This window comes from Cryptomeria japonica, chromosome 10 (assembly GCF_030272615.1).
Source record: "Cryptomeria japonica chromosome 10, Sugi_1.0, whole genome shotgun sequence".
Classification (NCBI taxonomy): domain Eukaryota; kingdom Viridiplantae; phylum Streptophyta; class Pinopsida; order Cupressales; family Cupressaceae; genus Cryptomeria; species Cryptomeria japonica.
Window position 1 is genome coordinate 813,337,272 of NC_081414.1, and position 15,832 is coordinate 813,353,103.

Sequence of the window (15,832 nt, forward strand, 5' to 3'; positions counted from 1 at the left end):
ATTTGCATTATAACTCCTACAAATCTGAAACCACTCTCAAAGATCCTGCCAATATATAAATGAAATATAACTTAAAGTATAAGAAAGAAAAAAGACATATTGAAATGTGACTTATGCTGATAGGAGCCTACTGGTTACTGAAATTTGACTAAGTCTGAAAATTTAAAAGATCTTCTAAAACCTAGAATTTGCATTATAAATCATGTCAATATATTCATGAAATATAACTTAAAGTTTAAGAAAGGAAAAAGACATATTGAAATGTCACTTATACTGATAGGAGCCTACTGGTTACTGAAATTTGACTAAGTCTGAAAATTTAAAAGATCTTCTAAAACCTAGAATTTGCATTATAAATCATGTCAATATATTCATGAAATATAACTTAAAGTTTAAGAAAGGAAAAAGACATATTGAAATGTCACTTATACTTAAATCTTATATTTCATGTATATATTCTAATGAAGAGAATGAGAGTGACTTGAAAAAAAAAATTAGACATTTTTTGACATGTTTGGGTCCTTTTTCTTATACAGCCAATTTTTTTCCAAAGACTCACCCTTGCCAAAAACTCGAGTTAAAGTCATAAATACTACCAAGTACTCTGCGAGTATTCCATCTATGCTTTATACAGTTATATTATTATTGTTTTGGTTGTCATCATACATGTAAAAAGAGGTCGTAATATCTTCAAAAACAAAAATAAGATCAGATTCTGTGTGTGAATCGACTCCTGGATTTGTCGCCTCAAAAATGTATCATGCTGTTGAAATTCTTGAAATGTGCAATTATTATCTATTTTAATACGAGTAATCCGGAGTTACTAGCAGTGTCTATTTCTGAGTCTACATATTGCAATCAGTTACTTACGAATTTAAGAGTTTCAAAGAGGAATAAGGATTAAAACCATTCAGATCTTAAGGTCTTTACACAGTTATTTTATCATTGTTGTGGTTGTCATCACACATGTAAAAAGACCTTGTAATATCTTTAAAAATAAAAATTAATCCATATTTGACCATTGTACTTTCTGGGAGGAGTCGAATCTCATTTAACGAGGAAAAAGCTTGATTAATATTTATGCTGTCGTTCTCTTGGGAAATGGATCACTCCATTCTCTATCAATCATCATAATATCCTTTCCTGGCCACAATCTTTGGAGGCTATTAAAAGATTTTAACAAATGTTATTTTGGCCATCATACCAATTAAAGAGAGGTCATACTACTCCAAGCTTTAATCTATGTTATTTTGGCCAGCGTACCAAGTAAAGAGAGGTAATACTACTTCAAGCTTTAATCTTTCATCTTCTTGAGCAGCCATAGACCAAACTCAAGCCTTGGCAGTATATTTAATTTTGTAAGTAGCTCTGTTCATATCTGATTTCAATATTTAAATATTTACGGTATTTCCAGTAGATGCCACATATATAGATATATTTTTTCATAATAAAGAATTATTGTGAAACAAGGTTACCAGCACAGAATTTTATTTCTTCATGTCATAGTTCAGACGAGTTATCATTATTGTACATCATGTTATGGTAACAAATACTATGTTATGATGTGATATTCAACACTACAAGTCGTGCAAGTTATTATCATATGATTACGATCTATGTGTATGAGCTATCATATATATTATATACTAGGTTGAATGTGTAGTCTGGGTAAATATGATTTTTAGCAAACTGTTCATAGGTGAATTGCGGATAAATCATTCATAAATGATTAATTGTCTGTGCATGGTAATGAAAGTGAAGTTCGTTGCTTGGAGCCTATTCTCATATCCGAAAGATAGCATTGTACATTTTAATGTGCTTTAGATGCTTTGCTACATTTTTATGTTTTATTGTCAGACTAGAAAGCTAGAGTAAACAGCCAAAAAAAAGATAACTAAAAAGTTACAGGGCCAGCACTATGGACAAGATTACAAAAAATCTTTTTACAAACAAATTGTAGAAAAAATGTCCTAAGAAACTTCTGAAGGGCATATAGATTACAAATTTCAATGTGTATTTAACACCTTTTGAAAGGTTGTAAATTATAATATCATATAGCAGGTGATTGCATTCCAGATTGTTCCAAGCCTTACTTTGCAAAGAGGAAACACCTTTCCAAGTTGTCTTATTGCCACGGATTGTGCCTGCAAAAGATCTAACCGTACTGTTGTCTGCAAAAGTTCAAAATCAATGCTGTCAGGGATATAGTATCTGATAAAACAATGATGAAATCAGCAATTTGATCATGATGACCTAAGAAATTATGTTCCAATGATATATATAAACAAAAAACCAAAAATAGGATTCTTTCATTTCCATAGGAAACACATGACTAAATTGTCAAGCATAAAAATTCATAAAAGGCTAACAAAAGACTATGAACAATGAAATGAATGATAACACAAATATGTTTCCAATTCCCTTCTATTGTCCCAACAAATATTTACTGTGATAGAAGGAAACACACATCCTCAATGTCAATGTATAGAGATGATAGTTTATAATGTCCACAATTTATATGCCCTATTGTTCCGTAAGTTTCCAAGCGATTTGGGAGAACTCCAGTGTTATTGGAGAGCTCAGTTTCGGATTTCTTGGAATCTGGTGATGGTTTGGAGTTCAGTTGGCATTCAGGATTACACTCTTGTAGTGTTTTAGGCCATCTGGGTTCTTTCTTTAGCATCAGTTCCTTCTCAGCATGATCTGTTTTAGTTTTTGGCAGTGCTTTACACAAAGTGGTTTGGATTATTTAAATTATTGCACTAAAGTTACAAACTGATGTTTTATTATTCACTTCAATGTATTAATTTTTAATAAAGTAAAGTTGACCCCCCCAAGTTGGAGGCCTTGGGAAAAGAACGACTTGGACATTGACTAATTTAAAATTGTTAAAGGGTCTTTTTGAGGGAAATGAATTAACTTGAATTTTAAATTGTTCTCTTTCCCTCCACCCCTATAAAAAGGGGTGTTGGCTTTCATTTTAATTATTCAAGTTTAGACACATAATAAGATGCTGCTGGAGTGAACAGAGAAGTTCATGGTTGATTAAGGATGAAAAACCCCATCAAATCGCTAGTTTCAGTGATGAAAGACCCTCCCTAGCTGATTTGGGTGTGATTCTATCTCAAGAATCACCATTGTTTTCACAGTTGCAGATCGAGGTTTCAGAAGAAAGGATGAAAATATTCAAGGTATTCTGAGTTACAGCTTTGGAGTTGTTTCTTGGTGTTTGTGCATAGTTTGGTTGCTTTTAAATGGTGTTACAGGTTTTATCATATCTGGTCATATAGTTTCCTTGAGCTGAGCTATATACCATGTAGGGTTAAGAGCTTTTGACAGGGTCAATAATTTCCTACGTTACCCGGGGACGTGTCCCCGGGCTAAAATCCCTCGTCCCCGTACTAGGGACATTTTGAGGACTTGGGGACGGCCAGAGGACGTCCCCCTGCCGTCCCCAAAATTGCAAAATCTGTGAGAAATGTCCTGGAAACTTGGGGACGGCAGTGATTCTCAAAGGGGATGTCCCCCTTTTCCCAGCACTCTAAAAAAAAGACTCAAATGCTCAAAGAAAACATTTTTTAATTTTACTATAGGTCTGTAAAACTGGATTTTCACTAATATGACAGGTAAACATGTCTGAATCACTTCCAAAAGCACTTAGAAATAATGAGCAGCAACATGGTAATAAATTTCGCAAACACTTAGAACTCAGTAGTGTGTAAAAAAGTGGTTGCAGGTCTGCAATATTGGACTTTTCACTATTATGAAATATAAACAGGTCTGAATCATAGGCAAAAGCACTCAGAAATATGAATAACAGCTTGGTAATGAATTTCACAAACACCCAAAACTTTGTAGTGCATAAAGAAGCGGTTGTAGGTCATAATAGTAATGGAAGACTATCAAAATATCCTCCAACCAGAAAGAAACAATGAACTACATGCAAACAAGTATTGGCATATTGACAATGAATTTTCAATTATGAATGCATATTGAGTATTGACAATGAATTCTGAATTATGAATGCATATTGAGTATTGACAATGAATTCTGAACACAAATGTCAAATGTGGTATGTTAAGGTTCTATAATTGTACATATACCTGCTTTATTCATGTTTTCATATGAATATAATGTATATGTACATGCTTTATCTAGTTTTCATATGAACAATTAAAATTTTCCTATATATTTTATATAGCCATCCACCCGCCATGCCCAAAATTGGCGAAAAAAATTGTCGTCCCAGAAACTTGTCCCGCCGTCCCCGTCCTGGAAACTCGGGGTAAGATAGATATTTTCCCAAAGGCCATCTGGGTTATTTCAAATTTTCAACCATGGCTGGGCAACTCAGTGATGATTGGTTTTATGGGCATTCACAACACATGAACTTGTGGAGGTATCCGTTCATATGGCAGAGCCATACCAAGTTTACTGGAATGTTAGAGCCTGGCATGAGACCTTAACGAACCAATCGCTTGGGGTTTAAGTGTTTTTTTTAATTCCCATGCAGGCATTTTGTCTTGTGGCTACTTCTCCAAGTGTTTTGGTACTGAACAAAGGCTTTTAATGGAAATTTTGGTAGTTACTGATGGCTGCCATCCCTAGTTTCAGCGTTAGACTACAAGCTGGGAAGAATTGTAAGTGATCTCAGTCCTGTGAAAAACCTTCTGTCTGCCATATGAAGATTGTTTGCGCTGCTGGAGGTGTTCTACATTGTGACTAAACCATAGTTGGATGACTTTGAGGTTGGTGGCTATTATCAAGAGTATCCCTGCTGTCCAAGGTTATAATCACTGAAAATTCAGACCCATAGTGCTTATTTCTTGCATTCTACAGTTGTTCTCAGAGCTGGGAGTAAGCCTTGATGAATTGCATGGGCTGGAGATGTTGAATGTCATATCAATAATTTTCATAATGTTCAATCTCAGTGGAAGACCTAGATATTGTCAAAAATTGCTATAGTGTAGCATAACTTGGACTTGGCAAAACTCTTTTGTGCTCAAACTCTGACTTGGTAAGATGATGCACTAAATTAAAAGAACATAAAACATAGCAAATCTCATAGAAAATAAAAACATTTTTCATCCCACAACAAATCAGCAAAAACTTGGCTTGCCTTAACTCAGGAGTTAAGCATCTGGGCCGCATTTTGACAGGACTCTCAAAACTATAGTCCATCCTTCAGCATACTATTTATTCATGTTTAATATTTAGACAAGACTAACAAAAGCTATAGCATTCCACTAGCTTGATAATTGCTTACAGATACACATCATAGTATCTGTTGATGTGTTTTTGTGACACATTGCAACGTAGAATAAAATACTAAGTACTTTACCCTCTCTTGTACAAATGTGGCCAGTCCAAGACTTAGCTTAGGCAAATTTTAAAAAATCTCTCAACCTTTAATGAATTTGCTGTCCTGAACTTGGATCAACTTTGCCCTTACATGCTTTAGGATGACAGTTAAATCACTTGAGTAGGACTTGAGGCTCATGTTTTTGAACGCATCCTACACATAGTGATACACAACCTAGTTATATAGTGCAAGAGCATCTGCACTATGCACTCAACCTTATACTTAGCCACTTTTCAACTTTCGCCTCTAATTTGGGTGGCATTTTGATCAAATGTTGCTGTTTTGGGTGTGTTCATGGTAGGTTTTAGGACCACTTAAGTATGTTGTTTACCCTCTCGGGTAAATAGCTTAAAGCATACAGATAAAACACGTAATGCAGAATAATAACGCCATAGACATCAGATAAAATATAAGAGATGTTATTCCATTCATAATTGTGTCTCACAAGTTACATTCGGAAGTATATAAAGGTACCGAGGGGGTGCGAGTTCCAACCGTCGCACCGTAACTACCATCCCTCGGTTACCGACTAACAAAGACAATTACAACTTAATTAACTAGTTTTATTCGTGTACAATATTGCCGCCAACATCATCCCCCCCAAAAAGAAAAGTCGTCTCCAGGCGACTTACAACAAACTGGAGAATACATGGGGACTACCGAACCCAAAATCAAAAAACTAAGGGGGTGCAGAGGGCGTCCCTGATGAAGAAGGCGCCGGTGGTGGTGTAGTGGTGGACGCCAAGCGCCCACGAAGCTCATACACTTGCTCCGTCCTCCTCTTTAGATCCCGTTCCACCACCATTTGCCGCTCCATGGCAGTCTTTACCATATAGGCTGCCTCCAACACCTCCTTATCCTTCTTGTCCACACTCTCCAGTGCACTAACCAATCGAGTCTCCAACAACTCTCTGGATGCCCTTTCCTCTTCCAACTGTATCAGCAAGGCCGACTTCTCTGCTACTAAAGTGTCCATTGTTGTCTAAGCCTGTGCCATGGTAGCCTCCAGCTCCCGAAACCTGGCAATCAGCTCCTCCCAAGCTGTCACTGCTGCTACGCGCAAAGCCTCGACTGTGGTTGCCGTCTGTTGTGTCCTCCGAAGCTCAAGATAACCTTTGCGGAAGGCCTGCTCCACCTCTCTCAACAACGACTGCATCCAAGTCTCGCCAACCCCCTCAGTGAGGCGCCAAGCCTCCAACATCGCCAGGCTCTCCGTCTCAGGCCACCCGGCACACTCAAAACACCTCTCAAACTCCTCTCTGCATCCGGTGCGGGCAAAGGTCACCAACCCCTCCGTCTGCTCAACCATGGCGGCATCTGCCTAGAGTGTGGCAAATGACACAAGCCGCTGTGCTCTCAGAGTCATCTCGGCAATGAACTGCTCCAACTCTCCTGTACCCTGTTGTACTCCCACAGGCACCCCCTCCTCTCTGTAAGGACTGGTTACTACAACCGCAGGGGGTGATGCAGCCCTCTGAAGTGCCCTACTACTCGAAGAGCTCCCCTCCTCGAGATCAATAATATCCAAGGGATGCATAGTCCTGCCTGGAGATAGAGCGACCTCTCCCGCCGATGCCACAGGTGTAAGCTGGTAACGGCTCAACCAAGCACTAAGGTCATCATGGAGAGCCCCTGCTTCCATCATTGCCTCCTGCATATAGCCTAGCAAACTTGGCACATCCTGTCCTGGCACTTCCGGTACATCATGCACCATGGAAGCCTCTAAACTCGCCAAGGTCTCCATCCGCGGTGGTGTCATCACTATCGTCACCCAAGGCTGCCCAAAGCTAGGAACTGGCACCATGGTGACTACGCTCACTGTCCCGAATGACCGTGGCACCGCCAACTGACAAGTCTCCGGTAAGCGTGTTGGTGTAAAGTGGACCTGTACCTGCGATGCTAAAACAAACCCTTCTGTACCGGCCGACTCCACTACCTCTTCTTCCGGCAACTGGTCACCTCTTCTTCCTGCCAACCGAAAGCTCCCTCCGCTCACCTGGGAGGTGTCTGCGGATTCCTCCCTGTCGCTATCTGCATCCTCCTCTGCATCGGACCCTTCTGTGTCGAACTCTGTGTCTGACATGGCAGCCTTCTTTCTTTTTGTGCCCAGACGTGCCTCTGCGCCATGTGCCAAGACGTCCAAGTGCGACCAATAGAATATGGGCGGTTGGTCTGGTGCAACACGACCTTGCGGCTCTAATGGTTGTGAGCCCGAGGTGATCTGTGTGCGGACTACAACCAGAAATAACCCAATGGCATGATGGGGCATGTAAAATTTTTGTCCTGCAGGGTCGTGAACTCGTCCATTCTATCTGCCAGTAGTGACGCCCAATCATATACCACCCCATTGTGCAACCCATTCATCAACACTATCTGTGTGATAGCTATGTCAGACGCGTAGCTGGCACCTGTGAGGCGACTCTTCACCACGGACAACAGGCATCACCATACTCCCTTGGCGAAAAATGTTTTCTTTACCCCCCGACTCTTGCCTGCACTTTTGAGGCTATCTTTTTCTCCTTGGGTAAGGTTATCGCGCAACATCAACTGTAGTAATGTGGCACGGTTTTCCGGAGATATTTTCTGTGAAGTGTCTATTTTTTTCCCTTTCAACCTGTTGTGACGTTTTCACACATCGCCCCATTGCAAATGGGGACCCTTGCTTTTTTTTGCTTTTTAGGGTTTGTTCTTTGGGTTTTTTTAGGGTTTTGTTAGTTAAGCCTTTGCATTTTGAGTGTTGTCGGGGAGATCAATAGGGTAGCAAGTCCGGCTTGAGTGAGGTCCTGATCCTGAAATTTGGCTAAGTCTGGAATGTCCTGATCCTGAATTTGACTAAGTCTGGAAACTGAAAAACCTCCAAAATCTAGGTTTTGCAATATAACTCCTGGAGGTCTGAAACCACTCTCAAACATCCTGAAAGTATATATGGAATATAACTTAAAGTATAAGAAAAAACATTTTTTACTTATACTTAAATGTTATATTCCATAAAAATTATCCTGATAGAGAGTTCGAAAAGTCAAATTTCGCTCCTGTCCTTCACTGAGGATCTAGAGCGAATTTCGCTCCTGTCCCTCTCAGGAGGACCAAGGCGAAGCGCTCCTGTCCCTCACCAAGGGACCAGGGCGATAATACTTATTTGAGCTATTCCTGACCGTGTTTGGACGAATTGAGACATCAAAGGCATGGTGAAGGACGAAATGAGCATGATAGAGCATCCAGACTTGATCAAAAACAATGAAATGATGAAGTTTTTGCCTAGAAGGTCAAATTCGCTCCTATCCCTCACTGAAGGACCAGAGCGATTTTCTTTATATGCACAATTTTAGACCTTTTTTTGGACATTAACTTTTATTCATAGCATGAGGCAGGATGATATCTTCCCTAGCAAAGACATTTCATGGTGAAAAGTGAAGCATTTGGGCCTGGAGGGCAAAAAATCGCTCCTATCCCTCACTGAAGGACCGGAGCTTGAAATCCAAAATTTCCTTGTCCTTGAAAGATTTGAACGATTTGACGACTTGAGGAGAACCAAGGAAGTGCTTTTTACAGTTGAATATAATTTGAAGGCACAAATATGAGGAAAAATAGACCAAAATGCAAAATCGCTCCTGTCCCTTAGTCAGGGACCAGGGCGAAATCCATTGTAGCTCCCGTCCCTCTCCCAGGGACCAGAGCGAAATTCTTCATAAGGTAAAATTCAGGCAAAAGCAAGCAAGTTTTAAGTTTGAAGGCAAGAAGGGAGGGTGAAACTAGACCGTTGAAGATAAATTTGGAAGTTGGCAAAGTGTAGTTGAGCTTGAAAGTACAAATTCGCTCCTGTCCCTCAGGCAGGGACCAGAGCGAAATCTTCATGAAAGCTTAGATTTTGAATGTTGATCACGTTTCAAGTGTCCAAAGGGGACCAAGGGACTTCATTTTACACGATGAAAGCAATGGCAAGTTGATGAAAGCAAGCATGAGCCCAGGACATTGAAGTTCGCTCCTGTCCCTCAGTCAGGGACCAGGGCGATATCCACCATATTTGCCAATTCATTCAAAATTCATGCCAAGTCAAGATTGTACATGGTTGCACAGGGTCTAAGGCGTCTTAAGATGATGATATGCAAAGGTTTCAAACGTCAAAAGACTATCAATTTGAACAAGGAAGCTATATCGCTCCTGTCCCTCATCAAGGGACCAAGGCGATTTTCATTAAATCATTCGTTTTCCTTCAAGATCACGTCAAAGTCAAGGTTCGCAAGATCAAGGATATCATTTGCAAGGTGATGAACAAGGAGTAAAGCTTGAGAGATAGCAAATGTTGGCCAGAGCATGAAGTTCGCTCCTGTCCCTCACCAAGGGACCAGGGCGATATCCACCATAGAGGGCATTCATCCACCAAATCAAGACGATCAAGCTCGAGTTTTTTGGCAAACATGCCAGTCTCAACGTGAGGATGGAGGTTTTGAACATAAAAGGCAAGAGAATCAAGACTAAACATCAAATTCGCTCCTGTCCCTTAGTCAGGGACCAGAGCGATAGGTTTGTGTCCTTACCTCTTCCAAATTTGGCGCTAAAACATTCTTTAGATTTTATTAAATGCTAGGAAAAATCGATAAATTTGAAATCCAATTAAAGTTAGCATTTAACATTAGCGCATGGGTCTTTATTAATTAATTTTTGCCTTTTAAAAATCGAGTTTATTTAAAATTATAGGCATTAAATTAATTAATTATAAATAAAATGGGGCGCTTGATTTAAAATTTGTTTCATTTTACAAAGGTCGGCCTTTAAGTTTATTTTAAATTTGCCTTATTCACCAAAGTCGGCCTAGGGTCAATGTGAAGGTGAGCGCCTATAAAGGGAGGTGTTTATTTCATTTTCAAATCATCATTTTATCCTCTTTCATATGCGATTTTGGAGAAGACAAGGTGCGAAATTATCATCAAAGAGGAGTGCGTGTTTGTTTCAAGTAAGGCGAATTTGTTATCTTCAAGACATTGAAGACTCCTCCCCAAGGTGGCGAATTGCTAAAGTGGACGTTCATTTGGAGAGAGATCACGTTGAAGCCATCAAATTTTGATTTGTGCCTAGGCGAATTCCTTTGTTTTGCATTTTAGAGTTAAACTCTCAAGTAAGGTATGACAAGATCCCTTGTTTTGATTTTGAATTTTGATCGTCATAGCCTTAAATTTTGAAATTTTGAATTCTAATAGCTCAATCGTCGTTTAGGAAATGATAACTCAAGGACTTATTATGAAGTTTCCTAAATTTAATTTCTAGTCTATATTTCCACGTTGCAAATCATGTTGCTAATTTTGAAATGTTGTGTAGGCATCAAATGGAGATCTCATCAAGGAAAATCAAGCCGGATCAAGGACGGTCTTCACCGGGACGATCAAGCCAGGACAGGGGCGACCTCTTTCAATCCAGCGTTCCAAGCGAGGTACATCATCATCCTACACATCAAGGACACATGGAGTTAGGACAAGGGCTCGTTGAAGAAGCAAATAATTTTAGAAGAGTTAATCAAAGATAACTTCTCAACGCTACCGAATTGAGTATCAACCAAGTGTCAGACGAGGTGGCATCCTAGTCATCACGTCTCCAATCAGTGAGGTCAACCTCAACATGTCCAGATTCAATGTACTTAACTCATGGAAGGTGGCACAAACTCCGATGTACCTACCCCGGCTATCCATTGGTCGATTTTTCTAGAGGGGACATGTGTCCAAGCAATACAATTTTATCATTGGTCAAGCATTAAATGTTATGTAATGGTTGTAACAAACCCTAATTAGGGTTTTCATTGTAAAATCTTGACCATTGATCTCGAATTGATCTAAGCCATCGAATTGTATTGAGGGCACTATATAAGCCCTGGCATTTCATTTTGTAAAGGCTAATTAGCAATAAATTAGAGAGAGTTGTAAATAATAGAAAGCAGTTAGTAGATAGAGAGTAGTTAGAAATTGATAGAATAGTAATTAGAGTAGAATAGGAGGACAAGGCAAGAAATTGTTGCCATTGATTGTAAACAAACTCCATTTTCATTGAAGTAATGGTGAAGTGTGTCGTTTCTTGCAATTTGCATGGTTTCTTGTTGAGTCTTCAATCCTAGATGGTAGATGATCAGATGAATGGAGGAAATGCGATTGATTAATGGTGGAATTCGTATATCCATACTACTAGCAGTTTGTTGATTGCAGACTTGCCTTGTGTAGTCAACTGGAATAATTCAGCTTAAGCTCAATTTCAATTTGTCGCTTCTTCATTGATATGCATCAACTTGATGGTGTCTATGTCTGCGGTGATGATTTGAACATCATAAAGCTTCCCTTAGAAAATCGCACTAGCCTTGTGGAGATGGTCCATTGATGTCAAAACAAGACCTAGTTAGAGTTTCATCAAAAATCAAATCATTGCTCCTACATTCTTAGTATTAGGATTAGATCTTCTCTTCGCCCTCATCCTTTTTCCATTTTTTCAAATCTAAGCCAGTAAGAGCCTGTGTTCCAGCAAAGCAGATCGGAAGTTCAATCATCAGATGTAAGTCCCCTTGTGATTCCAGCAAATCACATCATACCACTGGAGCTTATCCACACGTAGAGACCCTACTAACCAGAACATTGGAGTCATCCTAACTGATCCTTCATGCGAATCTTCAGCAGTTAGAGACTTTATTCAAGAGAGGATAAGATGCCTTTGGGTATTTTATTCTGTGTATGATTGTGTACAAAATACACGTCAACACAACCCTTGTATGCCAAACACCCTAGTGAACTCGCCTGCCGTGAATGAAATAGTTATCGGCTGGTGTTGATAATCAAATACAGACTGGTGGTGGTGTCTGTCATAGCTGCCAATCATGGCACGCAAAACCACTTTAAAGTCCTTTATACAGAAAACTGGCATCTAGACGGCCCAGTGTACCTGTGCTTGGCAAAGGCTTTTCTTTATCAGGTCATCGTGAGGTGTCTTCACCCACCAGTTCCTACAGTCTATTCCATTCAGACCTTCGAACACAATATTATCTACTGTTACCTCATCCTTGTCCTTTGTTGCCAAAGGTTTTGGACGATGCTTCTTGCTTTTCTGACTGCTGCTCATCCCAAGGCTGCCTACAATACGCACACCAAATGGCAAAACTCATTTGCCTGTCTGCACTCGATTCTGAAGCTTTTCACCGTCCCTGCAACTTGTCTTCTAACAGCTGTAACCGTTTTCGCCAATCTGCCTTGTTCTTATTTGTGTCCATTGGTCTCAGATTAATTCTTTAATCTGCTTTTATAGCTTCAAACCCAACCTGCCACATTCTGCTACTTCCAACTGCCTGCTGCCACTTTTTGCTTCCAGCTACCAACGTTCCCTTTGCTCCTGTCGATCGGTAGTACGGTGTATGGCGGGTGTGCGGCGTGCAATCTCCTTCCTCCAGAATATTTTTCTTCCTGTTGGCTGGGTTTGCCTAGTGTTTTTTTCCCTTGGCCTGCGTTTTTGTTTTCTGCCTTTGACACTGCGTTATGTTTATTTATGGTGGAGGGGCACCACCGTACAGTGGACACACGGTGCCACCGCATGGTGACCCGTGGTGCCACTGCACAGTGACCCCGTGGTGCCACCGCACGGTGGACCCGCGTTGACACCGCACGGTGACCCCGTGGTGCCACCGCACGATGGACTCACGTTGCCACCGCACGGTGACGCCGTGGTGCCACCGCACGGTGGACCCACGTTGCCACCGCACGGTGACCCTGCAGTGCCACCGGCGTGGCCCCCATCGTATAGTGCCTCCATTTTTGTTTTTGTTTTTTTTGTTTTGTTTTTTCGACCAACCATACGGTCAACTGTCGTACGAACCCCTATGACCGTACAGTTTTTTGTTTTTGTTTTTTTTTCTAATTGTCATTTCTTCTAGAGGGTCTGGGATCAGTCGCCCGTCTCTGTTCCTGGTACTGTTTTAATTTCAACCTATTGACGGCATCTAGTATCTCCTTCTCGTCGAGCGTCCACAACTTGATCGCCCCGTTGGCATTGACCTCGCATACCATGAAGGGCTCTAGCCAACGCGCTTTAAATTTTCCTGGTTTGATTTCGTTCCTCCCATTGAATTTCAACACTAACTGCCCCAGAGTAAACTTCATTCGACGAAGATGCTTGTCGTGCCAAACCTTCTGTCTTTGTTGGGCTGCCTCTGTGGCCCATTGTGCCATCATTCTTTGTTCGTCCAACTTGCTTAAGGCATACAGTCTCTCCCTCAGGCTCTCCATATCCCCGAGTTTGTTCTCTACTGCAATGCGAAGGCTTGGCACCATGAATTCCGTTGGCACCACAGCTTCCTGCCCGTACATGAGTTGGAACGGAGTCTAGCCTGTGGTCACCTTGTAGGTTGTACGATAGGCCCACAAGACCGAAGGTAACTTTTCTTCCCAGTCTTCTCCCTCGACACCGCACGACTTGTATATCACACTCACAATAATCTTGTTGGTAGCCTCGGCCTGCCCATTGGCTCACGGGTAATAGGGGCTAGACAATGAACGGAAAATCTTGAATTCCGTAGTAAGGAGTTTAATAACGTGATTCACAAAATGTCCACCCCTGTCGCTTGTCAACTGCATAGGGATCCCATATCGTGTAATAATTTGCTCGTAGATGAATCTTGCTGTACTTACGATCGATTTATCAAGTAGGGCCCGTGCTTCAACCCACTTCGTTAAATATTTAGTGGCTACCACAATGTAGCGACACCTCTTAGCACGGCTCACCTTGAGCGGCCCGATAAAATCCAACCCCCAGCGTTCGAATAATTCTTGAGAATGCGAAGGGTTGAGGGGCATGAAATCCCTTTTCAGCGGCCTCCCCACTCTCTGGCAGGTATCACAACCTACAACCCATTCCCTCGCATCATTATATAATGTGGGCCACCAGAGGCCTGCTAGCAACACCTTCCTTGTTGTCGTGTCCGGTCCCATATGGCCTCCTGCGGGCCCCTCATGTGCTTCCCTCAAGACGCTTGGCACCTCTTCCTCTGTCACACACCAGCGTAACACTGGTCGGGCCCCATTTTATACAATAAACCATTAATCAGCTGGAATGTGCGGCTTCTCAACACAAGCTTTCTTCGCTCTCCCGACGGCATGCCTTGGGGGAATACAGAGGTGGAGAGATATTCCTCGATGGCAATATACCATGGTGGTAGTACTACGATCTTGAATAGGTGGGCGTATCGAAAGTCGTCATTTACCCCTTCTGGCGGCTCTCCGAGACAATTGGTCAACAATGACATGGCTTTTGCTTGGCCGTACAATTATTGTGAACATAAACTCCTAAAGTAGCAGTAGCCATCTGCTTATCCTGCCTTAAATGATGGGTTTGTTTACCAGGTACATCAAGGCCTGATGGTACACATAGAAGGTGAAGGGTGTCGCTAGCAGGTAGTGTCGAAATTTCTATACAGCATAGACCATCCCGAGGGGCTCCCTCTCGGTGGTAATGTAGTTCCTCTTGACTTTCAACATCAACCTACTCACAAAATAGATGGGGTGATCCAACCCGTGTGCCCCTTCCTGCGCTAGCGTAGCATCAATGGCATAGTTCGAGGCATCCACGTGTACGTGGAATTCTCGGTCCCAGTTTGAATAGGCCAGAATGGGTGTCGCCACCAATCTCGTCTTGAGTCCCTGGAATGCTTCCCTTTGTGCCGAGTCCCATATGTATGGTTCGCCCTTTCGAGTTAGTTTGTCGAGTGGAAATGAAAGTTGGGCGAAGTTCTTGATGAACTTCTAGTAGTATCCAATGTGTCCCAAGAAGGACTTGACTCCTGTCACATCAATGGGCGCCTCCATTTCCACAATTACTCGTACCTTATCTGGGTCAGTTTTCAGTCCAGCTTTGCAAACGATATGGCCCAGCAACTTCCCCTGTGGTACCAAGTGGGTGTCTTCGCTACTGAAAATCGACCAAACATCCAAAAAGGCTTTAAAATTTCCCACCGACATCTTATCCAAGATGTGAAGAACTATCCACTGGAAGGTTGCAGGAGTGTTGCACAAGCCGAAAGGCATCCGATTGTACACATGTACTCCATCTTCCACCACAAAGGTGGTCTTCAGCTTGTCCTCCTCAACTATCGATCTGGTTCTACCCTGAGAAGCCGTCGAGAAATGAGTACATTTCATGGCCAGCCACCTCCTCCAGGATACTATCTGTGAAGGGTATGGGAAACAGGTCCTTGATGGTGACGACGTTGAGGCACCGAAAATCCACGCAGATGCGGATCTCGTTGGCCTCCTTTAGTGAAATCACAATCGGCGAGACCCACTCACTTGTCTCCACTCGAAATATGATGCCGGCCTCCAGCATCCGTCCGATCTCCTCGTTCACCTTGGCAGCATAGTTTTTGTTCATTCGGTATGGCCTCTTCCATACCGGTTGAGCTCCTGGGACCAATGGTATTCGGTGGACACACATTTCTGGAGGAACCCCCTTCAG

General features: G+C 41.8%; 1 protein-coding gene across 6 annotated transcripts in view; it reads right to left on the reverse strand.

The window, feature by feature from the left end:
* The window catches only part of LOC131068436 (uncharacterized), a 207,755-nt gene that overhangs the window by 88,214 nt on the left and 103,709 nt on the right, over window positions 1-15,832 (reverse strand). For all 6 annotated transcript variants that reach the window (XM_058003626.2, XM_058003625.2, XM_058003624.2 and 3 more), the window contains exon 8: window positions 2,094-2,171. In XM_058003626.2, coding sequence (XP_057859609.2) covers window positions 2,094-2,171 — 78 coding nt within the window. The remainder of the gene's footprint in view (window positions 1-2,093; window positions 2,172-15,832) is intronic.